The sequence below is a fragment of the Podarcis raffonei genome, chromosome 3 (genome assembly GCF_027172205.1).
Source record: "Podarcis raffonei isolate rPodRaf1 chromosome 3, rPodRaf1.pri, whole genome shotgun sequence".
In the NCBI taxonomy this organism is placed as follows: domain Eukaryota; kingdom Metazoa; phylum Chordata; class Lepidosauria; order Squamata; family Lacertidae; genus Podarcis; species Podarcis raffonei.
This window is the reverse complement of record NC_070604.1, coordinates 98,875,881-98,900,076: the sequence shown is the minus strand read 5'-3', so window position 1 is coordinate 98,900,076 and position 24,196 is coordinate 98,875,881. Positions and strand designations below refer to the sequence as shown.

Below are 24,196 nucleotides of genomic sequence, written 5' to 3'. Positions count from 1 at the left end.
CCTGGAGAGCCGCTGCCAGTCAGTGTGGACAATAGTAAGCTCAATGGAGTCAGTGGTCTGACACCGTATTAAGTCAGCTTCCCAGGAAACCTAGTCAGAAACCAGCCCCGTTTCGCTTGTTGTCAGCACACCCAGAAGCCAAGAGTTAACAGGGCTGAAAATCCTTCACACCCAGCAAATTCACAGCATAGAGAAGCATCTTTGTTCCAGTTCCCTTCCTGAATGCCCTTCTTTCTCCTGGAACCAAACACTCTGCAGGCATCACAAACCCACACAGCTGGTTTACTTTAGCTCCTCAAACAATACCTCCATGGTCTTCCGGTTGCTCATGCTAATGATGGAGTTCAGCAATTCCACCGAGAGAGAAACACGAGCCAAGGAGACAGTCGGGAGGGGAGCTGGCTCCTCCAGGGATTACTTAGTGCCGCAGAGTGGCATTAGCATAAAATAAGTGTGCTCATACCTACAGAGCAAGCTGTAACAGTTACGTAATATTAGACTGAAGAGAGGAGCCCTTCTTCAATGTGCATAACTTCACTGACTACAAAATGTGGCAAGGCCTCCTGCCGTTTCTGCCCCACGGTCCTGTCCTGACTGCGCCACTGGAAGCAAAAGAGGCAGCTTGTCTTTTCAAGTCAACAATGCTAGGGCTCTGGGGTTACCTTAACACAGTCGGTAGCACTAAAACTTTTCATTATGCAGATCTGCAAACAAACAAATGCCACCGCAACCCACACTTGTCAATTCCATCTCCAGAAATACAGTTTCAGGGCTTGTGCCACGAAGATCTTGCTCAGAGGCTGGGACCTAACCAATCATGTAACCCGGCATAGTTTATTTGATCTAACCATGGATGCTCAGATACCCAGTGCTCCTCTTCAAGCATCCAAGAGAACAGGGAGCTGCAATATCCGTCCTGGCAAACAGCATGAGGTTCCTGGATGGGCCAAGCTCCCTAGGAATGTTAGATGCCAGTCATAAGGGCATAAGAAGAGCCTGCTAGATCTGTCAGCTCCGCCTGTCATTGGCTGTGGCTTATGTGGTGGAGTTTGGGCTTTCAAATTTCAGCAGCGTCCTGTGTGATGCCAAAATTCAGTGCCCCCTGGCCTCTAGCCTTCCATTGTTCGTCCTTGTTGTGACGCCCCCTGCAGTGCCCTCTCGGCTCAGTGCCCAATGGGGGTGAACCAGTCATGTTCTGCTAAATCCACCTCCGATGCCACCAGTCCCAGAAAGCGCCACCAGCCACCCCTGGACACAGGGCTGGCCCAAGACATTTTGCTGCCTGAGGAAGAACTGTAATGGCACGCCCCTTCCTCTGTCAAGGTGAAAGGTACCAAACACTACCCAGGTGATTTTGGCACCTGAGGCAGGAAGTCTCACAAGAACTTTTCTCCCTTTCTGGCGGTAACAATGCCACCATAATAATTTACACGATTTACCCTTTGCTGCCCTTTAATGACACTTAAAATGAGCTGCCTGAGGCAGATGCTTCACTTTGACTAATGGTCAGGCCAGCTCTGCCCATACAAATGGGCACATATCAGAACGTTTGTAAGATTATTTCCCCACACCCAAATCCCCTGGAATGCAGATGATGCCCTGGCCAAGGACGAATCTTGTTCAGTCCTGAGTAAGTCTATTGTGTGGTGTATAAAAAAAAGAAACGTTAGCATTCAAATAGCTTTCATTCTTGACATGTTCATCGAGTTTAGCATATATGTTCATTTTTCACCTCCCTCCTCCCCATCTGCCATCTGGGATAGATGAAAAGGGAATCTGAGGTCTAACGGATCAAATCTGCTGATCTCTATAATGGGACTTTCGTAAACCCCAGATTATGCCACTGCCCATCAGGGTGAAAGGAAAAGAAATCCAACTGGGCTACTTTGCAGGCATTTTACATCTTAGCAGTTACATTTTAAGTTTGTAGTCGGAAGACAGAACAACCACTTTCTTTTTTACCCTAAGACTCTAAAATACAGTAGATCTCACATGTATGAAATGGGATTGGGGGTGGGGGATTCAGTGAGAGGGAGGAAAAGACTTTGGGTTCATCCAGACTTCTGCTTGGCTCCCAGAGAAGCTCAATCTTTACTGCTGTATTGGAGCAAACATCAATCAGGTTTTTAGGCACACGACAAGCAGAAGTGTGGACGAACCCTTTGACTTTGGCATATTTCATTTTAGAAATCAGTTCTTAATTTATAAAATGAAAAATGCCAGAACTCAGACCTGGGAGATGTAGCATGCAAGAGACAACATATATGCTTTTTGTTGTATTTCTTTATGTTCCTATTGATCAAAGTACACTCTTGTAATGTCAGGTTAAAGGTTGAGCTTTCATTCTGCAGAACCTGGGTTATCTTTTGTTCTTTCCATACATCATTTTTACCCATTAATATATATATATATTTAAATCTACTCTGCTTTCCCACTCCACAGGAGTTGCTCAACGTGGCACAAAATAGAAAAGCAAACAGAAAGACCAAACTGATCAAGCTATTAAAACACAAATGATAAAAAACTATAAACAGCAGTAAAAGAAAGAAAGAGAAAAAACACCAACCAGGAGAACAAAGAGCAAAGCTCACAATCAATGCAGTAAGGCAGAGGGAGTCAACCTAGTGCTTGCCCGATGTTGCTGAACTACAGTTCCCATAAACCCTGACTATTGGCCCTGGTGACTGTAGCGGATGGGATTTGGAGTCTCAACAACATCTGGCTGCCTCTGCATTAAGGTAGCCAAAATGGCTTGTTTAAAAAGTAACACTTCCAATTGCCAGAGAAACCCAGGTAAAGAGGAAGGTAACTTAACATCTTGGGGCAGGCAGTTCCACAGACAAGAGGCCGCCACAGAAAAAGCCCCATCATGCATTGTCACCAGTCTCGCCTCACTAAGCAATGGCACCACAAGGGACCGTAACAGCTGATGTTAAAGGATAGACAGATTCCCGTAGGAAGCATAGGACCACAAAAAGCTGCCTTCTGTGGAATCAGACCATCCATCTAGTTCATCCATCTAGTTCAGCATTGTCTACACTGACTGGCAGCGGCTCTCCAGGGTCTCTCCTAGACATACTTGGAGATGTCAGAAAATGAACTAGGGGCCTCCTGCAGGCATAGCAGATGCTCCTCCGAGGGGCGAGGGCCCTTCCCCGCAATAAGAAGAGACAGTCCTTCAAGCGGCTTTGTCTTAAGCTGCAGAGGGATTTATAGGCAACAACCACCAGCAACATGAACGGCACCAGGAAAGAATAGCCAGTGACTCTTGTTTATGTTTAATCGTCTGCCTGGTGATTAGTATATATAGTATGTACATGAATCTGCTACTGAAATCAGCTATGAGCTCAGACGGGCGAGTCACAAATAACGCTCAGCTTTACTTATGGAATATCCTAGGTGGCGGGGGGGAGGGGGAGCGATGCCTTCAGATCTGTTCGAATCGCTATGAATACGCAGCAGCGAATCAAGAAGACACGCTGCCGCCAGCCCTTTCCTTTAATGGATTCGTTTCATCAAATTTATACACTGCTTGTTTAAAAAACAAAAACGAAGCACCAAAGCGGTTTACAAAAGATAAAAATGGAAAATCACAACCCTTCCTGAAAGCACTAAAAAAAAAAATTCAATTTTCTTTTTAGTTAAAATATGAAAGCAGATTAAAATTTTATAGACCCTTACACCCACTTTGAATGGGGCGCTGCTGGGAGAACCCCGCTTAATTTTTTTTTCAATGACACCAAGGCCTGACTCGCAGCACGAGCGATCAGATTTCCCGGGCTGGCCTCGCTCGGCGCCCGACGCGGCAGCCAATCGGAGCCCGGCCAGCCTTCCTTGCGCCGCTGCCCGGGTCCGCGAGGCCCGCCCTTCTTTGTTGCGGCGCCCAATGGGGGCGCTCGGAACGTCGGCGGCTGCCGGGTAACATAGTTCCATGTCAGAGAGCAACACTTGATCATGGAACATGGGCTGAGGCCGGGGCGGCCGAGGCAGCTGCAGAGGCAGCATCAGCCGCAGCCGCCGGGAGAGGCTCCGGTGCAATGAATCGCTGCGCGAGCAGGTGAGGCGGGCCGGGTTTTGCGGGGAGAGGAGCCCGAGGATGGGTGGGGTCGCCCGGCGGCCGAGAGAGGGAGGAACCGCCTGCTTTTTTTTAAAAAGGGCTTGCAGTAATCACAGCGGACAGGTCCACCTTCCTCCCCGCACGTCGGGATCCCGAGACCGGTGCCAGCTCGCCTGCATGCGTGCATGCACCCAACCTTCCTACCTGCACCATCCGAGGCTGTTTGCCGCATGCAAGCCCCGGAAGAACGAAGCGCCGCTGCTACTGCTGAACGGCGGCGGGGCTCGCCGAGATGCTCGGTCGGATCCTCGTTCCGACGGCCTTAGCGGTGCGCCACCCTCCCCGCCCCCAAGTCAGGCTCCATCCAGGCGCGGAGCCGGGTAGCCAGACACAACAAGCAGGGAGATCTGGCGGAATCCAGCCTCGCTGTGGGGGTGACAGATTTATGATCACCCGGGACAATGTTATGCGGGAAGAGAGGGATCCAGCTCTGCAGCAGCAGGCTCCCGCTTCCTTTTGTGTGACAGTTCCCAGAGGGTTATTCCAGGGTGTTCGTATAAATGTGTAGATGCGTGTCCTTAGAGGGAGATCAGGGTCGCTCTTGCCTTCAGCCGCCCTCCGGTGAGAGAGAACCTGAGCGGGATGCCGAGGAAGAGAGGGATCTGAGGGTCCTCCTCTTTTGTTTCATAGGTGTATCCGATAAGTGTCTGCTTTGATTACTGCTGTTCCATTGTTTCCCATTTCTGGCTGAGAACAACGAGAGCCTCTGCCTGATGCGTCTCGCTCGCTAGTTCTCCTAGTGGGAAACGGGCTGTTTTGTCTGACCATGATGCTAACATGTGCTGTCTTGCACCTTCTGTTGTTATTTTCGAATAGATTCTGCCTGCAAGAGGAGAGACCCGCCTGTGATCTGCTTGGCTGCCGTTAGCAAGCAACTTCATGCCAACCTGATTCCTTGGGGGGTGGGGGAAGAGGGGATGGGGAGTGCTACCTGGCTGGGACACTGAGCTGTCCGTCTCTTCCTGCTTTGCCCCGAGAGGTGCCTCTCGTCCCTTTGAAGGCTCAGCGATGACGGGGTCCAGCTCCAATGCTTCCCGCCACCCTAAAGGAGACAAAGGGGGCCGTTCGAGGAGCTCGCACGCCCGGACGGTTGGCCTTGCCAACAGCGGGGGCTCGGAAGAGGAAGACAAAGATGGAGGGGTGGTTTTCCTCGTCAACAAAAGTGGCTTCCCTATTGATGGGAAGACCTGGGAGAGGATGTGGGGCCACGTGGCGAAGGTGCATCCGTCGGGCAAAGAGATGGTGGAGACCATAAGGAATGCTGACAACCTTGCAAAAGTAAGTTATGACTGCAGCTTCCTTTGTCATGGGCCTTATTCTGCGGCAAGGGTCTGCAGATTCTCTAGCCCAGACAGGTGGCTAGTCTACGGATCTCCTAATGTTGTTGGACTCCAAATCCCATCAGCCCCAGCCAGCATGGTAGATGGTCAGGGATGATGGGACATGGAGTCCCATGCAGCACCTGGCGGGCCAAAGGTTAACCACCTCTGCTCTGGCCAGGTGTGTGAATCAAGCTCGTGTGTGTGTGTGTGTGTGTGTGTGTGTGTGTATTTACTCATTTGCACGATCATTTCTGCTTTCCCCAGTGAGGGTTTCAAAGAACGGTAGAGTTGGAAGGGACCACAATGGTCATCTAGTCCAACCCCTTGAATTGCAGGAATCTTTTTGTCCAACGTGGGGCTCGAACCCACAACCATGAGATTAAGAGTCTCGTGTTCTACCGACTGAGCTATCCCGCAGGCTAACTGAAGGTTGGTAGCTCTTTCTTTTGCAAGCAAAGGATTAACTGTAAGGAAGTCAGGCATTGGGTGAGGTAGCCATGGCAAGGGGAAAAAGAAACCCCGATTAAATTAATGGACATTAGGCATGCTCATGCGTTCCAATGGGTCTGCTCTGAGTAGGTCTAACATTAGACACAACCCACCAGCTCTAAAGGGGGCACTGAAGACTTGCCTAGGGACCAGTGCATGCCTTGCTCAGCCTCCTTTGGTCTTTGAGACTTTGCCTAAGTGCCCACATGTTTCCAGGCCTTTCCTGTACCATGAGGACTAGTAAGTTGCTTTAAAAGAAGAAGCTTGTACCAATTTGTATGTATGCGTGCAGTACTGTGGTGTAGTGTAGAATATTCCCAGCCTTGGTTATACTTGCATTAGTAGACCTTTGAGACATCTGTAAACGCAGCCCAGCAGCTGTTCATTTTCATCCCTGGAGGAAATGCTTGTAGTTGCACATTAGAGCGGAGGCCAGAGGTGGTTAACAGCGACAGTCATCTGGGCATTTCCATGCTAAGCACTTAATTTTGAGCAACGAATTGCTTTCCATGCATTGGAAATGTCAGGTCTCATCGTTTCTCTCCATGAACAGTTGTGAAAGTTTGCAGCTCTCTGCTAACAGCTCTTGTGATGAAGTGAAATCACAGGTGGCACAACAGCTGCAGTTTGGCAGGAAAAATGACACTTGGCTCAGGATTGCGTTGAATTTCGGATTTGATGGGATGCAATGAGAAGTCTGTAGAAACCCTCAAACCAGGCAGTTTGGATTGTTTCACTCTGACCAGCTGCTCCAAGCTTGTTCTGTGCACTTACAAGTACTGCATGAAGCTGCCTAGGCCAGGTCATCTAGCTAGTCTTGCCTACCCTGACTGGCAGTGGCTCTCCAGGATCTCAGAGTCTTAGATCCTAGAACTGGAAATGCTGGAGATTGAATCTGGGATCTTCTACCAATGAGTTATGGTCCCTTTTCTATCAGATGTGCTCTGCTACTGAGCTACAGTCATCTCCAGAGGCTGCCCACACCTTCAGTAGAAAGGAGAAGCAAAATTGCACCGTTGGTGAGCAAAGAGGCAGGCCTGATGTTGCTTGCAGTCATGGCAACACTAAGAATGATGGACTGTACTTCAAGATGGATTAATGGTTCTTCAGCCCTATACAAGGTCCTCCACACATACCCAACAATATAAGTTGTTTGGAGAAGGGCATTCAAATGGCCTCCAGGAGTTCCTTCAGAAGTACTTAAGAACTCCGTGTAACATTTGGGAAGTGGTATTATCTGTTTATATATCACATTTATATCCCACCTTTTTCTTCCAGGAGCTCAAAGTGGCATACATGGTTTTCCCTCTCCTCATTTAATCCCCTGAACAACCCTGCGAGGTTGGTTAGGCTGAGAGGCAGGGACTGGGCCCAAGGTCACCCAGGGAGCTTCGTGGCCGAGTGGGCATTCGAACCCTGGTCTCCTAGGTCCTAGTCCGACACTACTAACCCACGAGGGCTGAATTTGCCACTGCTGCAATCCTATGTACATTTAATTAGGTGTAAGCCCTATTGTGCATGAATATGCAGCAAATTACACTGTCAGCTTTCCAAGCAGCTGCATCCCAGGACACTGAGGCTGGCTGGTCATATGGATAAATAAAACAGGCCCTTATATAGCGCTGTGTGTGGAAAGAATGAATACGAATGATAATAATAATAATTTTTTTATTTATACCCCACCCATCTGGCTGGGTTTCCCCAGCCAGATGGGCGGCTTCTAGCAAAATATTAAAATACAATAACTCATCAAATATTAAAAGCTTCCCTGAACAGGGTTGCCTTCAGATGTCTTCTAAAAGTCAGATAGTTGTTTATTTCCTTGACATCTGATGGGAGGGCGTTCCACAGGGCGGGCACCACTACCGAGAAGGCCCTCTGCCTGGTTCCCTGTAACCTCACTTCTCACAGTGAGGGAACCACTGGAAGGCCCTCAGAACTGGACCTCAGTGTCCAGGCTGAACAATGGGGGTGGAGATGCTCCTTCAGGTATACTGGTCCCAGGCCGTTTATGGGCTTTAAAAGTCAGTACCAACACTGAATTGTGCCCGGAAACGTATATGGCTGTATCCAGCTAAGTTATCCTCAGAATAGACCTGTTGAAATTAATGGACTAAGTTAGTCCTGTCCATTTCAGTCTATTCGGGGTAAGCTAACATCAAATGCAACAGGCTTACATAATATGATTGCATTATAACTCTAACAATAAGTAGGATATATTTACTAGTCCTCAAAGAAAAGCAAATGTCCTACATCTCAGATGCCATGCATACCCCTCCCTGATGAATTTGGGACGCTTAGAATCATAGAACCATAGAGTTGGAAGGAACAACTAGGGTCATCTATCCAACCCCCTCCAATGCAGGAATCTTTTTTGCCCAATGTGGGGAGCTTGACAAAGACTTTCCTAATGCAGCAGGAATTTTAAAGTGGTTTCCACCCCTGTTTTTAGAATGAATTTTAATCTTATTCTTTGTATGATCTTTTTTTTTAACATTCTATGTACACAGCTTAGAAATTCTGAATATAAAGCCACATATAAATGCCTTACATAAATAACAAAATGAAAATATAGTCCCTTAGCCATTCTGCCCAGAATCTGTTGTGTATTTATTTCAGCATTCCCCTTTGCTTTGAAAAATGAGGGTGATAATTAGGGTTGCCAACTGACCAGAAAAAACCCCATACCTGGCTTTCTCCCGTACCTGTCACGGCAGCTTGAAGGGCACTGAGTGAAGCATCATGCAGATAAGCGTTACCAGCTATGAATGTATGACAATCAAAGCATTAAAGGCACAGGAGCAACACTGGGTTGAAAGAAAGAGCTGGGTTTAGTTTTTTTGTTTTTTAAGATGGTTGGCAACCCTCTTTCCAATCCCTCCATTTTAATTCATCAGCTGCTAGATCCCAATTGAAATCCTTGTGAATGGACTTATTCAAAGTAAGTGCTAAATTGCAACGTATGGGAATCTGGCATATGCCACCCAAATTAAATCTGTAATTAGTGATGATTTTCTTATTAGCGTGTCAGAGGCACGCTATTTCCTCGCGGCCAGAAAGGAATTGGGATTTGGGTTTCAATGAGCATCCCAGCGCCCCAGTTGCTATTGCAGGCGGTCAAGGCAGATGCTTCCTTCCTTCAGCTTTTTCCATTTTCCGAATTCTAATTCTGCACCATGTGACTTGCGGCTGGCCTGGTGATTGATGAAACAGCTGGTGATGGAGACAACTTGCGATGGAAACTCTCCAGAGATAGCTACCCTTCCAGCCACCTGTTATGTCTGCAAGGCTACATACTGCGGGGCACTGAGACGATTTTCCTATTAAACTCCCTTGTGTTTTAGCAGTCGTGAGCAAGCATGTCGTCCGTCTGGGCAGGTTCACATTTTGTTATGTGCCACAGAGTTGCTCTGACCATTTGTTTTTCTTTTATACAAAAACGAAACAAAAAAACAGAAACCTGGTCTGATACCTGGTCTGACTGCCTGATCCTACAGTAGATCCCTGGGTGGCAACTAATTTTTAAATATCCTGTGCACATCTGCACAAGGCAATTGCAGTGCAAACCAGGAATTAACCACTTCCGTTGTCATGCGTGGAAATCTGCCACATCCTGGATCAGATTATTTATTGTGATGTCAGGTGATTGACAGGTGGGCACAGTTTCCCACCATCAAACTTGGCCCATGGGGGATGGGAGAAAAAACAATACGTTACACTGTGAAGATCCAGTACTCCACCTCTGGTGAATTCAGTCGAGTGTTCACCTACAGCTCCCATCATCCCTTGCTGACTTGGGCTCATAGGAGTTGGAGTCCAGCATAAATAAATATGGAGGGCCCAGTCTGCTCTGACTAGTAGGTGACCTTCTCTTCCTTAATGAGCCGGTGTGGTGTAATGGTTACAAGTGTCGGAATAGGACCTGAGAGACCAGAGTTCAAACCCTGACTCAGCCATGAAGCTCACTGGGCCAATCACTGCCTTTCAGCCTAACTTATTTCCTAGGGTTGTTGTGAGAGGAAAATGGGGAGGAGGAGCTATAGCTATGCTATATCACCTTAATCTTCTTGTAGAAAAAGTGGGATGCAAAATGCAATAAACACAAATAAATAAGTTATAACTTCCTTAAACAAAATTTAGCACCCTGGGGGAACAGAACAGCAGCATCAAAGGGCTGGGGCAATATTTCACATTTTTGGAAACTGGTGTCCCATTTTTAGGAGCAGGCACGACCCAGAGCTGTGATAGTATTGGAATCCCTGACTGCCGACATCAGTTAAGAGCGGGTGCTCAACATTCTTTTGTAAATCTGTTATGCAGCTCTAAATGGTAAACTTCATGAACCAAGCATGAGATTCTCATGGCAAAGGAAGCTTATTTGTGTTTCAGACATTTCAGCATCTGGTCACTGGCTCCTGTCACATATGCCAGCAGTCCGGCTGCTGAAGGCATGTGTCCATGTCCGTTTGTCAATTGCTGTCACAGAAGAGTGACATGTGGCATCATAGCCAGCTCCCTTTGACAGTGCCGCAAACAGCTGTGGTGAATATTCTGGGGAAAGTATGGCTCAGGGAGTAGTGCTGAGTGATGGGGAACTGTCTTCTGTGCATTGCAAGGCCAAACTAAGAAAACAGTTGATTTGGCAGAGCTGGCCTGATGCTGGAATGAAGACCAAACTGAGCCTGGAGAAGTTGGCTCTTTGTAGCACTTAATGTGTGTACATTCTGCCCAAGACTGCCCAACCCTATTGTCATGAACTGGCTGGAAAGAGAGAGGAATGGTGGGAGGCTGGGGAACCCCAAAGGGAAGAAGGCCCCGGACCTGGGGATTGGTGGTGGGATGACGATGAGTGCTCAGAGGGAGAAGAGGGAGCAAACTGGGAGGAGGAAGCTGGAGAGGTAACAGGGCTCAGTGAGAAGGGAGAATCTTGGGTAAAGAGAAGTTCTGAATTGGAAGCTGCAGCAGGAGAGAGGGATGAGGGAAGCCAAGAGGCAAAGATGAGCCAGGGTGGTGAAGAAGCTTCCCCCTCCCTGGTCTCCCAGGACCAGGAGAGGCATGAAGTGAGAGAAGCAGAAGCAGACATGCCAGCGTAGTCTCAGATTGCTTGGGAAGGACCTGGGAGAGGATGAGACTTCAACAGTTGTAGGAAGGTAGGGATCCTCAGTCTCCACAACTGCCTCATAGGGGCAAGACCTACCAAAGAAGAATTGCTGTGCTCATTAGGCCTGGCAGACTATGTTTCTAATAAAGAGTTAACTTTGCTTATTCCATATGATTTATTGCTGGCTGGCTCCTGTCACTTATGCACTTGCTATAAGCCAGGGGTGAAGAATCTGTGGCCCTCCTGATGTGGTTGGACTCCAGCTCCTATCATCTGTTGGCCATATTGACTGGGGATGGTGGGAGTCCTGCAACATCTACAAGGCCCTAGACCAGGCTTCCTCAACCTCGGCCCTCCAGGTGTTTTTGGCCTACAACTCCCATGATCCCTAGCTAGCGGGACCAGTGGTCAAGGATGATGGGAATTGTAGTCTCAAAACATCTGGAGGGCTGAGGGTGAGGAAGCCTGCCCTAGACGCCTAGATAGGGTCAGGCTGCACGAACTTCCGTAGCGTAAACCAGCGATGCCGCTGGCCAGTTGGGAAATGAGGCTCAGGAGCCATGTATCTGCATAAATGGAAGTGTGTCTTGGTGCAAATTTGAGAGTAGATGGCTAGGGTCTTCCTAGCATTGATGAAGGCCAGTAATCCTGTTGGCAAAGCTTTTTTAAAAAATAATAATTAAGAAAGAGAGCATTTGAGGAAGAATGGAAAATGTTTAGAGAACTTTGAAGCAGTAGTCAGAGAGATGGGTAGGTAGACAAGACACCTTTTGCAATTTTATGAGAACAAATGAATATGATACTTCTTCAACAAAATATCATAAATGTATACATTTATAAATCAAAGGGCCCAACCAATATCTCCCCCCTATTAACTTTATTAAGTATGCTGGTTTCTTTTTCTTCGCCCCCCCCCTTTTAATTTTTTGTCCATGGTTATTGGTATTCTGGATTATACAAATCATTGTTATTTAAAGTTTACTTGCAATTTGATGTATCCTGTCTAAACTCTGCAATTATTGTGTGCTTCTTTCCATGTCAGTACCTGTATTTTCAATGTACTTGCATATATCTATCCATATAACTATAAATAAAAAAGAAATAATGGTAAAAAGCAGGGAAGCGAAGAGTCAAGAAATGTGGGGCCACTGCACAAAAGACCCAGGGCTTGAGCCACCCCATAACCGGACCTCTGGTGTGAGCAGAACACTGTTATCCTGAGGTGATTTAAGCTCTGCCCCCTTCCTGCTTGAATAAGCAACAACCTCTTAACATTTCTCTCTCTCCTCGTCCACAGCCTTCAATGCCATCCTTGCCAAGCTACAGGGCTTCCATGACCATCCCTGAGTGGCTTCAGGCAATACAGAATTACATGAAGATGCTGCAGTATCCTTTTTTAATATATATAAATATGTTCTGGAGACCCAAATCTGCAATGTTAAGCTTTTCCATCGAGCTACTGAGTGAGTGAATGAATGGAGGGAGGGAAAAGGGTAAAATGTGACATGAGAATGGAAAGCGAAGGAGGGGTAAAATTCTCTTTGCTGCCTTTCCCCAGCACTAGGGAAGATTTGTGAGGCTACCTAAGCTTTGGCCTGCTTTGCTTGGTCTTGAGGGCCATGCAATTAGCTTGTGCTGACACTGATGAGGATGTAATTGAAGAGGGAGATTTAGCATCCAATCGATTGAAAATGTCCTTTGTGAACTCCGCTTCCAAGGTCATTGGGAAGAGAATTTTCACGTCTTTGTGGTGATGAATTGCTGCTGAGGAAGAAAAGGTGGCGGCCATACCTTTGAAATGCCAGAGCGGCCTGTATTGAGCTGAAGGGGCCTGTGAAGCCTTAGGAGCTTGGTGGGGTAGATCATTAGATGGAACAAGTGAGATCTGCAACAAAATTTTGCCATTCCCCTACACCCCAAATCAGTACTACAGTGGTACCTCGGGTTAAGAACTTAATTCGTTCTGGAGGTCCGTTCTTAACCTGAAACTGTTCTTAACCTGAGGTACCACTTTAGCTAATGGGGCCTCCCGCTGCTGCTGTGCTGCCACTGCATGATTTCTGTTCTCATCCTGAAGCAATGTTCTTAACCTGAGGTACTATTTCTGGGTTAGCAGGGTCTGTAACCTGAAGCGTTTGTAACCTGAGGTACCACTGTATTCTGTGACTACTGAGCATGCTCAGTACTCCTTGAGCTGCTTCTTGGGTTCCCCCTCTCTTAGGTGCTCTTTTGCAAATTTTGGGTTCCCCCCAAGCCTACTGGTGCTATCCTCGTGTACATGAGCAGTGCCAGGAGCGGTTCACAGCCTGGAAAGAGAGGAGATGATACGGTTTAGCAAATTGGAGTCCTGTAAGAAGGAAGCTGAGTTTTCACCTAAGGAGAAACCCACACTATACATTTACAGACCATGGCTCTGTAGTTTGTTAAGGGGGTGGCGAATTGCAGCTGAGTGAGAAGTTCCCAGGATTCTTTGGGGGAAGCCATGTGCTTTAAATGTACAGTGTGGATGTGCCCAATCTACCTCAGTATTGCCTACTCTGACTGACAGTAGCTCTCCAGGCTTTCAGGGAGGGCATCTTTCCCAGCTCTACCTGGAGATGCCAGGGATCTGCATGCAAGGCAGATGCCCTACTCTTGAGCTACAGCCCTTTCCCAGATAATTGCCTGCAATTCAGACTAGCAATATGGATTGGAGGGGGAGAAGTGTGCTTTAAGTATACAAAGCATTAAGGATGTCTTGAAATCTGATTGAACTTTGTTTGACATTGCAACGAACCTGACCAGCTTTTAAAAAATTGACCATTCTAAACCTCCTGAGGCTCTGCCTTACAAAAAAAGCCACTCTAAAGCAGAGCCGCTTCTCCAGTTTCCCACGCATCTAAAACAGCAAATTAACCTGATGCTTTGCTTCCTTTTTTGACACATCACTCCATTACAGTTCAGCTCTCCATCCTGGAAACAGATGTTCCCATTGGGCTATTAAGCGGCCATCCTGTGTCTGGCTATTAAGCTGCAACTCTGAGTCAGAAAGTGATTTAAAACACTCCCAAAAATAAACCACTGTGTTGGCCACAGCGAGGGAACCACCAGAAGGCCCTCAGAGCTGAACCTCAGTGTCCGGGCTGAACAATGAAGATGGAGACGCTCCTTCAGGTATATAGGGCTGAGGCCATTTAGGGCTTTAAAGGTCAGCACCAACACTTTGAATTGTGCTCGGAAACATACCAGGAGCCGGTGTAGATCTCTTAAGACTGGCGTTATATGGTCCCAGCAGCCGCTCCCAGTCACGAGTCTAGCAGCTGCGTTCTGGATTAATAGCAGTTTCTGAGTCACCTTCAAAGATAGCCCCATGTTCATTGTCAAATACATCTCCATTGTGTATGTTTTTAAATCTATGATTAAATTGGAGGTAATACCCCCCCACGAAAACAAAGATCACCACAGCCAATCACAAACAAACAACCACACCCTAGGTCAACCCCAGCCTCTCTCACCACCAAAGGAACACAATTGAAGAGCAGAGAACCTGCACAAGCAATGGTGACACCAAACCCTGCATATATTAAGTAAAATATAAACATTGCCATCCCACCCCACCCCCACCCCCCTTTCCCTCCCTCCACCTCTTTCCCCCTTTTCTTCCTAATGTCTCAACAAATGAAACTGATTTGTAAAAATGTTACATGGTAAAAATACGAGAGAGAGAGACATTACACATACTTTTGTAAATCAAGAAAATCTTTAATAAAAATACATTTTTAAAAAAATGGAGGTAATAACTTTTAATAGGTGGTATGCATTTTTAGAAGTGATGATGGTCATATCACTTGCTCAAACCAATTGATTTCTCCTCCCTGTTATGCAGTTACTTTGCCTTAACCAATGAAACCCAGATACAATCACACAGGGACTCAATTTTTTGAAATTAGGAAATCAAGACCTCTAAGTGGGTAGGTATCAATTGGACTCATTGGGGGTGCTGGATGCTCTGGTGGGCTTGGGTTATTTTTAAAGAGAGCTCCTAAGGTTGGGTAACTTTTCTGCATGGATAAAACAGGATACAATGCTCGACATAAGACGAGCCTGTTGGACCAAGCCAATGGCCCATCTAGTCCAGCATGCTGTTCTCACAATGGCCAACCAGATTCCTATGGGAAACCTGCAAGCAGGATGCAAGCACAAGAGCCCTCTGTTTCCAGCAATTCAGAAACTTTGGCTGTGTGAACAGAGGCCAGAAGTGGAAAGTTACAATCTTAGCTCAGGTCTGTACCAGTGACAAGGCCAGTTGCCTAGCCAAAAAATGCCAGCTTGTCGTTGCTTCATCGTGGACCAACACTATGTGATAAGTCATTGTGTGAATCCTCCCAAAGACTGCATTATATGGCTCATCTGCTGCAGCAGACAGATGTTGGTTATGACAAGTGGTGTAGAGTGGTACCTCTGGTTGCGAACGGGATCCATTCCGGAGGCCTGTTTGTAACCTGAAAAGAACTGCATGTCTGCGCATTTGCGAGTTGCCGCTTCTGTGCATGCGCGTGATGTCGTTTTGCGTGTCTGCGCATGTGCGAGTGGCGAAACCCAGAAGTAACCCTTTCCGGTACTTCTGGGTTGCTGCAGGACACAACCTGAAAGCGCGCAACCTGAAGCAAACGTAGCATGAGGTATGATTGTATTAGTAAGTTTTGAAGTGCAGGAGCTTATCGTGATAGCCCCATAGCCCTGCTCTCAAGGAGAGACAAAAACATGGTTTTTGTTCCACACCCACACCTATCAATGAGCACTAGCATAATAGCATAATACAAGCTAGGCAAACTCGGCCCTCCAGATGTTTTGGGACTACAACTCCCATCATCCCTAGCTAACAGGACCAGTGATCAGGGATGATGGGAACTGTAGTCTCAAAACATCTGGAGGGCCGAGTTTGCCTATGCCTGGCATAATACCTTGTTTGTTAGATCAGCATGACATGCCATCATATCCAGGACTTCCTAGGAGTAAGCTCCAATGAACTCAGTAGTGTTTACTTGCCTAGGATTGCATTCGACATGACTTACTTAGGTCTGTTAATTTCACTAGGTCTACTCTGCGTAATAGTTCGCTGTAACTACAACCCGTAGGCTCATCTTGAAAAACACATCGAGACAAGGTTTAAACAAAAGATCCCCGTCTGCTGAATTGCAACCTCTTTAGCTTTTGATTGGAAATGCAAACCATCTTGCAAAGAAGGGTTACCATTTAAACTGCTAGGGAGAAGTAGGAAAGGGAGCCTCATTAAGGAACAGAAAGAAGAATCCAGCCTTTCCTTGATTATTTTTCTCCTTCTCTGGCCTCCTCTATACTAATCTGTCACAAATAATCTTGGAGGCCCCATTCATTTGCCAGAGCAAGAAGGGTCCATCAATTACCCTGGTGCACTGGCCAATGGCATCACTGCTCCTATCTTGAAAAAAGTCGAGAGCTGCGCTCCCCTGTATATCCCTTCCACAGTGCCGCTGTTTTTTGGCCTTAGAATGCAACTCTGTTGCTGAGTCAATGGTCCCACAATGGGGCAGAACAGTCTTGCTTGTGTAACGAGTGGCAAGCTTTTGTTCTGCTGACTTCAGTAACAACTCCAGATCACTGGATGGAATAATGCTTTTAATTGCTTTTACAACTTTTTTAACTAATTGCTTTGAAATGTTTCTAACTGCAATTGCTTTTAGAAGCTTTTAACTTAAATATATATATCTTTTCATTACTGACAACCCAAAAGTGTGGCAGCAGGGCATTATATCATACCATATAAAAGTGTTTAACCATTTTTTAGAATGGTTTTGCTTTTGCTTTTTAAATTGTGGATCTTCGTGCCACCCTGGGTTTTTTGTGGGGAGGAAGGGTGAGATATAAATTAAGTAAATCAAATCAATCAATCAATCAATCAATCAATAATTGTGCAAGTATTGTGTGGCCTGACAGACAACATGTGTCTACTTAAATTAAGCTAGCAAAATGCCCGGCGTCTTGGATTTTAAATATCTGCCTTCAGTATGTTAGTGAGCAGAGGATCCTGATAAGTGAGGTCTTGCATTGGAAATGGAGCATACATTAAAACATGACTTTGGTATTTCGACAATAAGAGGAGGATGAGTTGCTGCTTGTGTTTGCTCTGCTCAGCTGGTGAAGACTGTCAGGCACTGAAACCATTAATATTCTGCCCACCCTGATGGCTTCAGGAAGTGGGGATAATAATTACCATCTTGTAAAACCCTGTATTGAAAAGCTGCCAAGACGCGCTCCTTTTTCCCAGCTAGCAAGGAGACTGCTGCACATGGCTTTGCATGCACATGGCCTGCTGCTTCTGAGCCTGGTGTCAGAAGTTCTCAAGGCAGGGGGCTCTGAAGCTTCCTGTGGAGATCTAGAAGGTCAACTATTATTTATCCTTCTTTGTGTGTCTTTACCCAGTCAGGAAGCTGATCGACAACTAGCCTCTACTTCCTCCCAACTGGTGTAATAGAAGAGCTTTAAACTTCCACCTCTCATAGTATTTCTACTAAGTACATAGTATTTCTACTAAGTACATAGTATTTCTACTAAGCTGAGTTAGATCAAAGGACTACCAGGGCACCAAACTAATATATAGTAAAACTGTATAATATAAAATAGAACCACAGAGACTGGGAAACTGTGTCTCTGCAGATGTAGTTGGACTACAATGAACATTCAGTGGCCTTTTAAATGTGATTGTGGTGGCAGCAGCGGCGGTTTGTTTTGTCCTTGTTTTTGTCTTGTCTTATGTATTTTGTGTTCTTATTTTGTACTTTTAAGTTGCGAACCTCCCTGTGATCTTCGGATATGAAGGGTGGTACACAAATTTAATAGCTAAATAAATAATAAATGCAAATAATAGTAGTAATAATAATTATTAATAATTTTGTTTATATGGTGGAACATTCCATAGGACACAGCAGTGCAGATGTCTCAGCTCTGCAGGGTCCACCACTTATTTTGACATTTTGATAAGTCTCAGACGGGACTGGCTGGAAGACAATTGTAGGAGACATATTGTTCAGTGTTACTTGGGGGGCCTGTTTGTGCCAGCTCCTCCCAGCACAGCAGGCTGCTTGTCTGTGTTTTAGCTGCTGCGTTTCCATAGTGTGATCCCTGATCTATGAATAGGAATTGTTGTGAACGTGGTGAGCCAGTGCCTGTGGCAATGCTCAGAATGGGGACCTTGAAAAACGCTGAAGCTGTGTCTGTAAGCAGCTTTGGCTGTGATGACAGATGGGATGTGGGGGCGGGGGGGGGAGAGTTGTTTCTCTGTCTCCCTGCAGGGGAGATGCAGACATGCCTTTTTTTGAGTGAACTGGAGAAGCACATGGGCAGGTACTTGTGCTTCCTGTTCCTCATGCATCCTTGTCACATCTGAAGCTTCTGTGAACAAAAAAAGACATTGCTGTCTAGACTGGGCTAGTGTGATAACTAAAACAAGGCTTATTCTCCAACTCCACCCATCTACTTTTCTGAGATGTCCTGTATGGGGACTCAATTGTTTACTGCCATGACTTTTGTTAGTATAGGGCTTGCTATACGCCACGGGTGGTGCTGTGGGTTAAACCACAGAGCCTAGGACTTGCAGATCAGAAGGTCGGCGGTTCGAATCCCCACGACGGGGTGAGCTCCCGTTGCTCGCTCCCTGCTCCTGCCAACCTAGCAGTTCGAAAGCACGTCAAAGTGCAAGTAGATAAATAGGTACCACTCTGGCAGGAAGGTAAACAGCGTTTCCGTGCGCTGCTCTGGTTCGCCAGAAGTAGCTTTGTCATGCTGGCCACATTACCCAGAAGCTGTATGCCGGTTCCCTCGGCCAATAAAGCGAGATGAGCGCTGCAACCCCAGAGTCGGTCACGACTGGACCTAATGGTCAGGGGTCCCTTTACCCTTTACCTTATATGCCTAAAGCGTGCCTTATGAGGAATGGTTGAGGGAATTGGGTATGTTTAGCCTGGTAAAGAGGAAACTGAGAGCAGCTATGACAGGCCTCTTCAAATATCTAAAGACAGGGGTCAGCAAACCTTTTCAGCAGGGGGCCGGTCCACTGCCCCTCAGGCCTTCTAGGGTAGCCGGACTATATTTTGAAGGGGGAAAAAATGAATGAATTCCTATGCCCCACAAATAACCCAGAGATGCATTTTAAATAAAAGGACACAGTCTACTCATGTAAAAACACACTGATTCCTGGACGGTCTGCGGACCGGATTGAGAAGGTGATTGGGCTGGATCTGGCCCCCGGGCCTTAATTTGCCTACCCATGATCTAAAGGGCTGTCACCTGGAAAATGGAGCAAGCTTGTTTTCTACTGCTCTGGAGGGAGGACCCAAATCAATGGCTTGAAGTTAGAAGAAAGGAGATTTTGGCTAAACCTCAGGAAGAACTTTCTGACAGTAAGCCCTGTTTTGCAATGGAACAATCCTTCACTAGAGGTTTTTAAACAGAGGTTGGATGGCCATCTGTCATGGATGCTTCAGCTGAGATTCCTGCATTGCAGGGGGTGACCCTCAGGGTGCTTTCCAACTTTACAGTTCTATGATGCTATGAAAAGAGGGAGTTGCTATTTTATGCCTGGAAAGTGGCACTCAGGTGAATGGGAATGTTCCTGCGCTACAGCAACTATGCTACAGCCACTGGTGTGAATGGAATCCAGCGGGATGAACATACGCCAGAAGTGCAACGTGGAGAAAGTCAATTGCAATTCAGCTTGCAGTGAAAGAGCAATGTTTATGAGCGCTAGGAAACTGCCCATCTGGAAGCAGACAAGGTTCAGCAGGCGGCCCACAGAGACGTCAAGTCAGAATTGCAGGGCTATAATTAACATATGAGTATAAGAAGAACCTTGCTGGGAAAAGCCCTTCTAATGCAGCAACTGGAACACTTTGGGAATTGTTCTAACTTTTATTGTGTCTGAAATTTGTTTATCCGCAGGAGTTCTGGTGTGCTACTTTAACAAACAAACAGTCAGGAGAAAGTCTCTATTAGGAATGAAACTGACTAGACCAGAAAGGGGTGAAACATAGGATACTGTCTACACCTGAATGTTTTTTGCAGCCCAAGGTCTACATGACTTTCTGGGCAGCCTGGACAGAGCAAGGAGTGCAAATGTAATCCTTGCAACACAGCTATGCCCTCCTTTGGCCAAAGAGATCAACAGATCCTCAACTGGTTTGAAGACAGGGAACTTGTTATTGCTGCAAAGTGCGAGGCTTTTGTGCACTACAAGGGTGCGCCCTGCGAAAAGGCACTTGCTACACTGAGAAAGGCCCAGAAGATTGCCAGACAGTGTGCCAGTGTGGAATATACTCAGAGTCGAGTGTGAATTTCATGCTCTTTATTCAGCTTGTAGTAGCAATGAATGAAACTTTCCCCAAAACTCTGCTATATATACATTATTTACACAATGGGCCCCACATGATTGGCTAATTCCAGGCTGCTCCTGCAGGCCAATCAGGTTGCTGATTCACTTCATCCAGCAGTCTGACTGGCTGCTCCTGCAGGCCAATCAGGTCGCTGATTCACTTCCACCTGGAGCTGGATTGGGTGGCTCCTGCGGACCAATCAGACTGCTGCATTCTGGGTCCTGTTGTTCTAGAATTCAACTCAGTACATAACACAATGACTACTGGCTAAAGCTTTGCACAGTAGGCTAGCCTCTAAACACCCACCCATCCCACCTAATTCATTCAGACAAGCAAGAGGTGTCATTGGAATTCAGGGGCACATCTCAGCCAGGCAAAAGCCCTTAGGGTGCAAAGCAGCTCCGGTGAAGGGGCTGCCTGGGGAGAGTTCAGAGGGCCAAAAAGAGAGGATTGGAGGGCCGCACAGACCTGGGGGTTCTTCACCCCTGGCTTGCAGGGTTTCAGACAGGGTTCTCTCCCAGCCCTGTTGGGAGATGTTGGGGACTGAAACTGGGGCATTCTGCACGCAAAGCAATGCTCCGCCACTGAGCTGCCATCCTTCCCCTGGCAAGCCAATATGGTCAGTTTCACAACTCCAGTTACTTATGTGGAACTAAGTCATGATGAGGAATTAATAAAGCAGTATAAAACAGGCTGCCTGCTCCACAAGACTCCTCCACAACTCAGTTAGGTTTGTGCAGTCGTGAAGTCATCAGTGCCGGATCAAGCAGTTCTTAACATTGTTTTCTTCTGAAATAAAAAGTCTGTGTGCAGCTTCCCGGTGTGAAAACATTAGTTGCTTTCTCTGAGTGACTATAGTACATGGCCGTGGATTTCAGGCACAATGATTCTTGGTCCAGCATTTGTATAAATGATTTGTTTTCTTTTTCCTCCCCTGCTTTCGTAGGTTAATGGAATCGGCAAAAGAAATGACCAGGGAATCTTTACCTATCAAATGCCTTGAAGCAGTTATCCTGGGGATGTATCCTTTTATCTACGAGTTCTTTGCTCGGATCTGTTGTTGTTGTTGTTAATAATAATAATAATAATAATAATAATAATAATAATAATAATATAATGGTAACCTACACTTCTTGGATGCTGTGTAACAGCACCGGCCAAAGGTGAGTTAAAACAGAGCTGGTTTGGGGAACCTGCTTCCTTCCAGATGTTACTGGATCACAGCTAACCATGGGGCTGATGGGAACTGAAGTCCAACAACATCTGGGCTACACATCTGTGAGGCAGAGGATTGTTGGAAGCTTGACTCCTTTTCATTATGCTTTGAAACATCTCCATTGGCCTAGTTTACTTAGATTACCTAGGAGCAAAGGGTTCAGTTTTAAATAAAGTAGGAAATTGTGATGGAAAACTCAGGCTTTTCACATCAGTCACTTTGTCACAAATATTTCCCCCCAAAATATGGCATGGTCCAATATAAATCCACCACTCTGTGCCAGGAGCATACCTAGGAGTTAGGTAAGTTGGCCTCCAGCAAGGGTGAAGTCTCTGGGGTGGGGCCCTCACAAAAATCACACGTACTAGGTGTCACAGCATCCCTGAGAGGGGCCCTTCCCAGTCGGCCGGCAGTGCTATTATCTCCTTGTCAAGGTCAATGCACTATTATTGCACCCATAACTTGTTGCAGGATATATCCACCAAAATGCATCAGTCTGGAGGGGCCCTTAGTCAGCAAGAAATTAGCACTCCCCTCCTTTCTGAATGTCAAGATCATGACTGAGCTTCCTGAGTCCCTCTCCTTCTGTGGAAATAAGATACAGGCAGTAATAACCTCATTACGCTGACAGGCCTCGCTGCTGCTTGCGTTCGGGGCAGGATCACGCCAAAGCAGCAGTCCTTAAAAAAACACGGGAGCTTCCCAGCGCCAAGCAGATTACTGAGTTGTCATTTTAATCAGGTCTCTTGACAGCTTGCACTGTCAGCTTTTACAAGTGATTTTCCTTCTTTTTTTATAAAAAAAGATCACTTCTGTAATCTCTTTGTGTGTCAAATTAGGTTTTGGAGCACTCTCTTCCTGCTTAGAAGCCTCTTGAAGTTTTGTGAGGCGGTGAGTTGAAGCACTCAATTCACTGCAAGATTGGTTGAAGGCATAGCTGATGAGTCCTTATCAGAAACTCCCTCCCCACCCCCTCAGGATATCAGACTCTCAGTAAACAGAGCAGGAGAGATTATATGGGGCTCTTAGTAAACAGAGCAGGGGAGATTATATGGGTTGCCTGGCTGGAGATTTTCAAAGGAATCCAGACAGCTTCCTCTCCTCATCTATTTGTTTGGCCTGCAAAAATCTTCCCCGAATTACAGCCCTCCTGAGATAAGAAACATGCTCAATTTTGTTTAAGAACATAAGAAGAGCTCTAGTCCAACACCCTGCCCTCACGGTGTGTTTCCTTTTGGAAACACACAAGTGGAAACTGAACCCAATAGCACTCTCCCCACTTCTGAATCCTAGCAACAGGTACCCAGAGGCATATTGCTTCCGCCATGTCTTCCCCATGTTGTGCACTGGCCCTGATCTAACAACAGCCATGCAATAGCTGGTATCTTTGGATTTCTTTATACTAACTTGGATCCAGCCTTTGGCTTCTGCCAAAGAAAAAAAAGGCTTTTGATCCAATGGAGGGGTCTCACCAGCAGAGGAGAGGTGGCTTTTGCTGATATCTCCCCTTCTCCCTGTAGCCCCCAGTGCCACCGTCTACATCAGCTTTTCCCAACCAGGTACCTTTCAGATGTTTTGGACTGTAATTCCTATCAGCACCTGCTACGCACATGGCCTGTGGTCAGGGATGATGGGAGTTGCAGTTCCAAAAAACCTGGAGAGCACCAGATTGGGAATGCTGCTCTGTTCAGTTCTTGGGGGCTTCCCAAACCCTGGAAACATGTGGAAGGCGGTGTTGGGAGCTGCAGGGGCAATGGGAATTCACCCAATTCCCACCCTCATAGGGTGCTAAGTCTAGATCCAATTCTCTGCGCGCGCTCTCTCTCTATATATATTGCATCCTTCCATTTTAAACAAACATGCAAGACAATTTTCATTCTAAAGCAAGATAAAATGTCACTAAAATTAGTTTAATTGAAAATCAAACTTTTGAAAAGAAGCAACCAGAAGTTCAATCAGTATCAACCAATGCAGTCATTTCAGGCAAATATATTTACTGAGCCAAGAGTAAGCCGATAAAAAGGCTGGCAGTGTAGGTGAGACTTCACTATTTTCCAGAAAACACAGGGCGTGTGTGGCCTAGGCAATGAATTCTGTATTTGTAGAGCAGTTACGAGCAGTACTCTGCTCTTCGGTCCTTCCTGATCTTGCGTCTTGGCTGAAGAAAGCTCGGAACAATGTCCCTATCTTGAAGTTAGTGTTCATGAATGCTCATGCAGATAAAATCATCACCCGATGCGCACAGCATCAGTCTCAAAACATGTCCAAATTTATAAGGTTACTATCAATGCTTTCGGTGTCAGCCGCAAATTCTTGGGCAAGACGGTCAAATGGGACTCCATCCTGTTCTTCATTGAATCTACTCCCTTACTACAGCAAGTGCAAGGGGCTCTTGTCCGTGGGGCCCATCTGGGGGTATGGGTCCTCAGCAGATGCCTAACTATGCTGACCCCTTGGCGCCTTCCCTGAGTGGTTTGTATCAGGAGCAACCTGTCAATCATGAACAGTGAATGAGAATAGATGTTGTATGCCTTCTGTCCAGCAAAAGCCACAGAATTGCACTTA

At 46.4% G+C, this 24,196-nt stretch overlaps 1 protein-coding gene across 3 annotated transcripts in view; it reads left to right on the top strand.

Annotated features, from left to right (window-relative positions):
- The first annotated feature begins 3,865 nt into the window (after window positions 1-3,865).
- The window catches only part of VASH2 (vasohibin 2), a 36,101-nt gene continuing 15,770 nt past the window's right edge, over window positions 3,866-24,196 (top strand). The window contains exons 1-5 of one of the 3 annotated variants that reach the window (XM_053383210.1): window positions 3,866-4,057; window positions 4,934-5,395; window positions 12,327-12,415; window positions 14,923-14,979; window positions 21,362-21,436. In XM_053383210.1, the coding sequence (XP_053239185.1) occupies window positions 5,126-5,395; window positions 12,327-12,415; window positions 14,923-14,979; window positions 21,362-21,436 (491 nt within the window). In that variant the 5' untranslated portion in view covers window positions 3,866-4,057; window positions 4,934-5,125. Of the gene's footprint in view, window positions 4,058-4,192; window positions 4,386-4,933; window positions 5,396-12,326; window positions 12,416-14,922; window positions 14,980-21,361; window positions 21,437-24,196 lie in introns of those variants that run through there. The other 2 variants (XM_053383213.1, XM_053383211.1) reach the window with 2 other exon arrangements.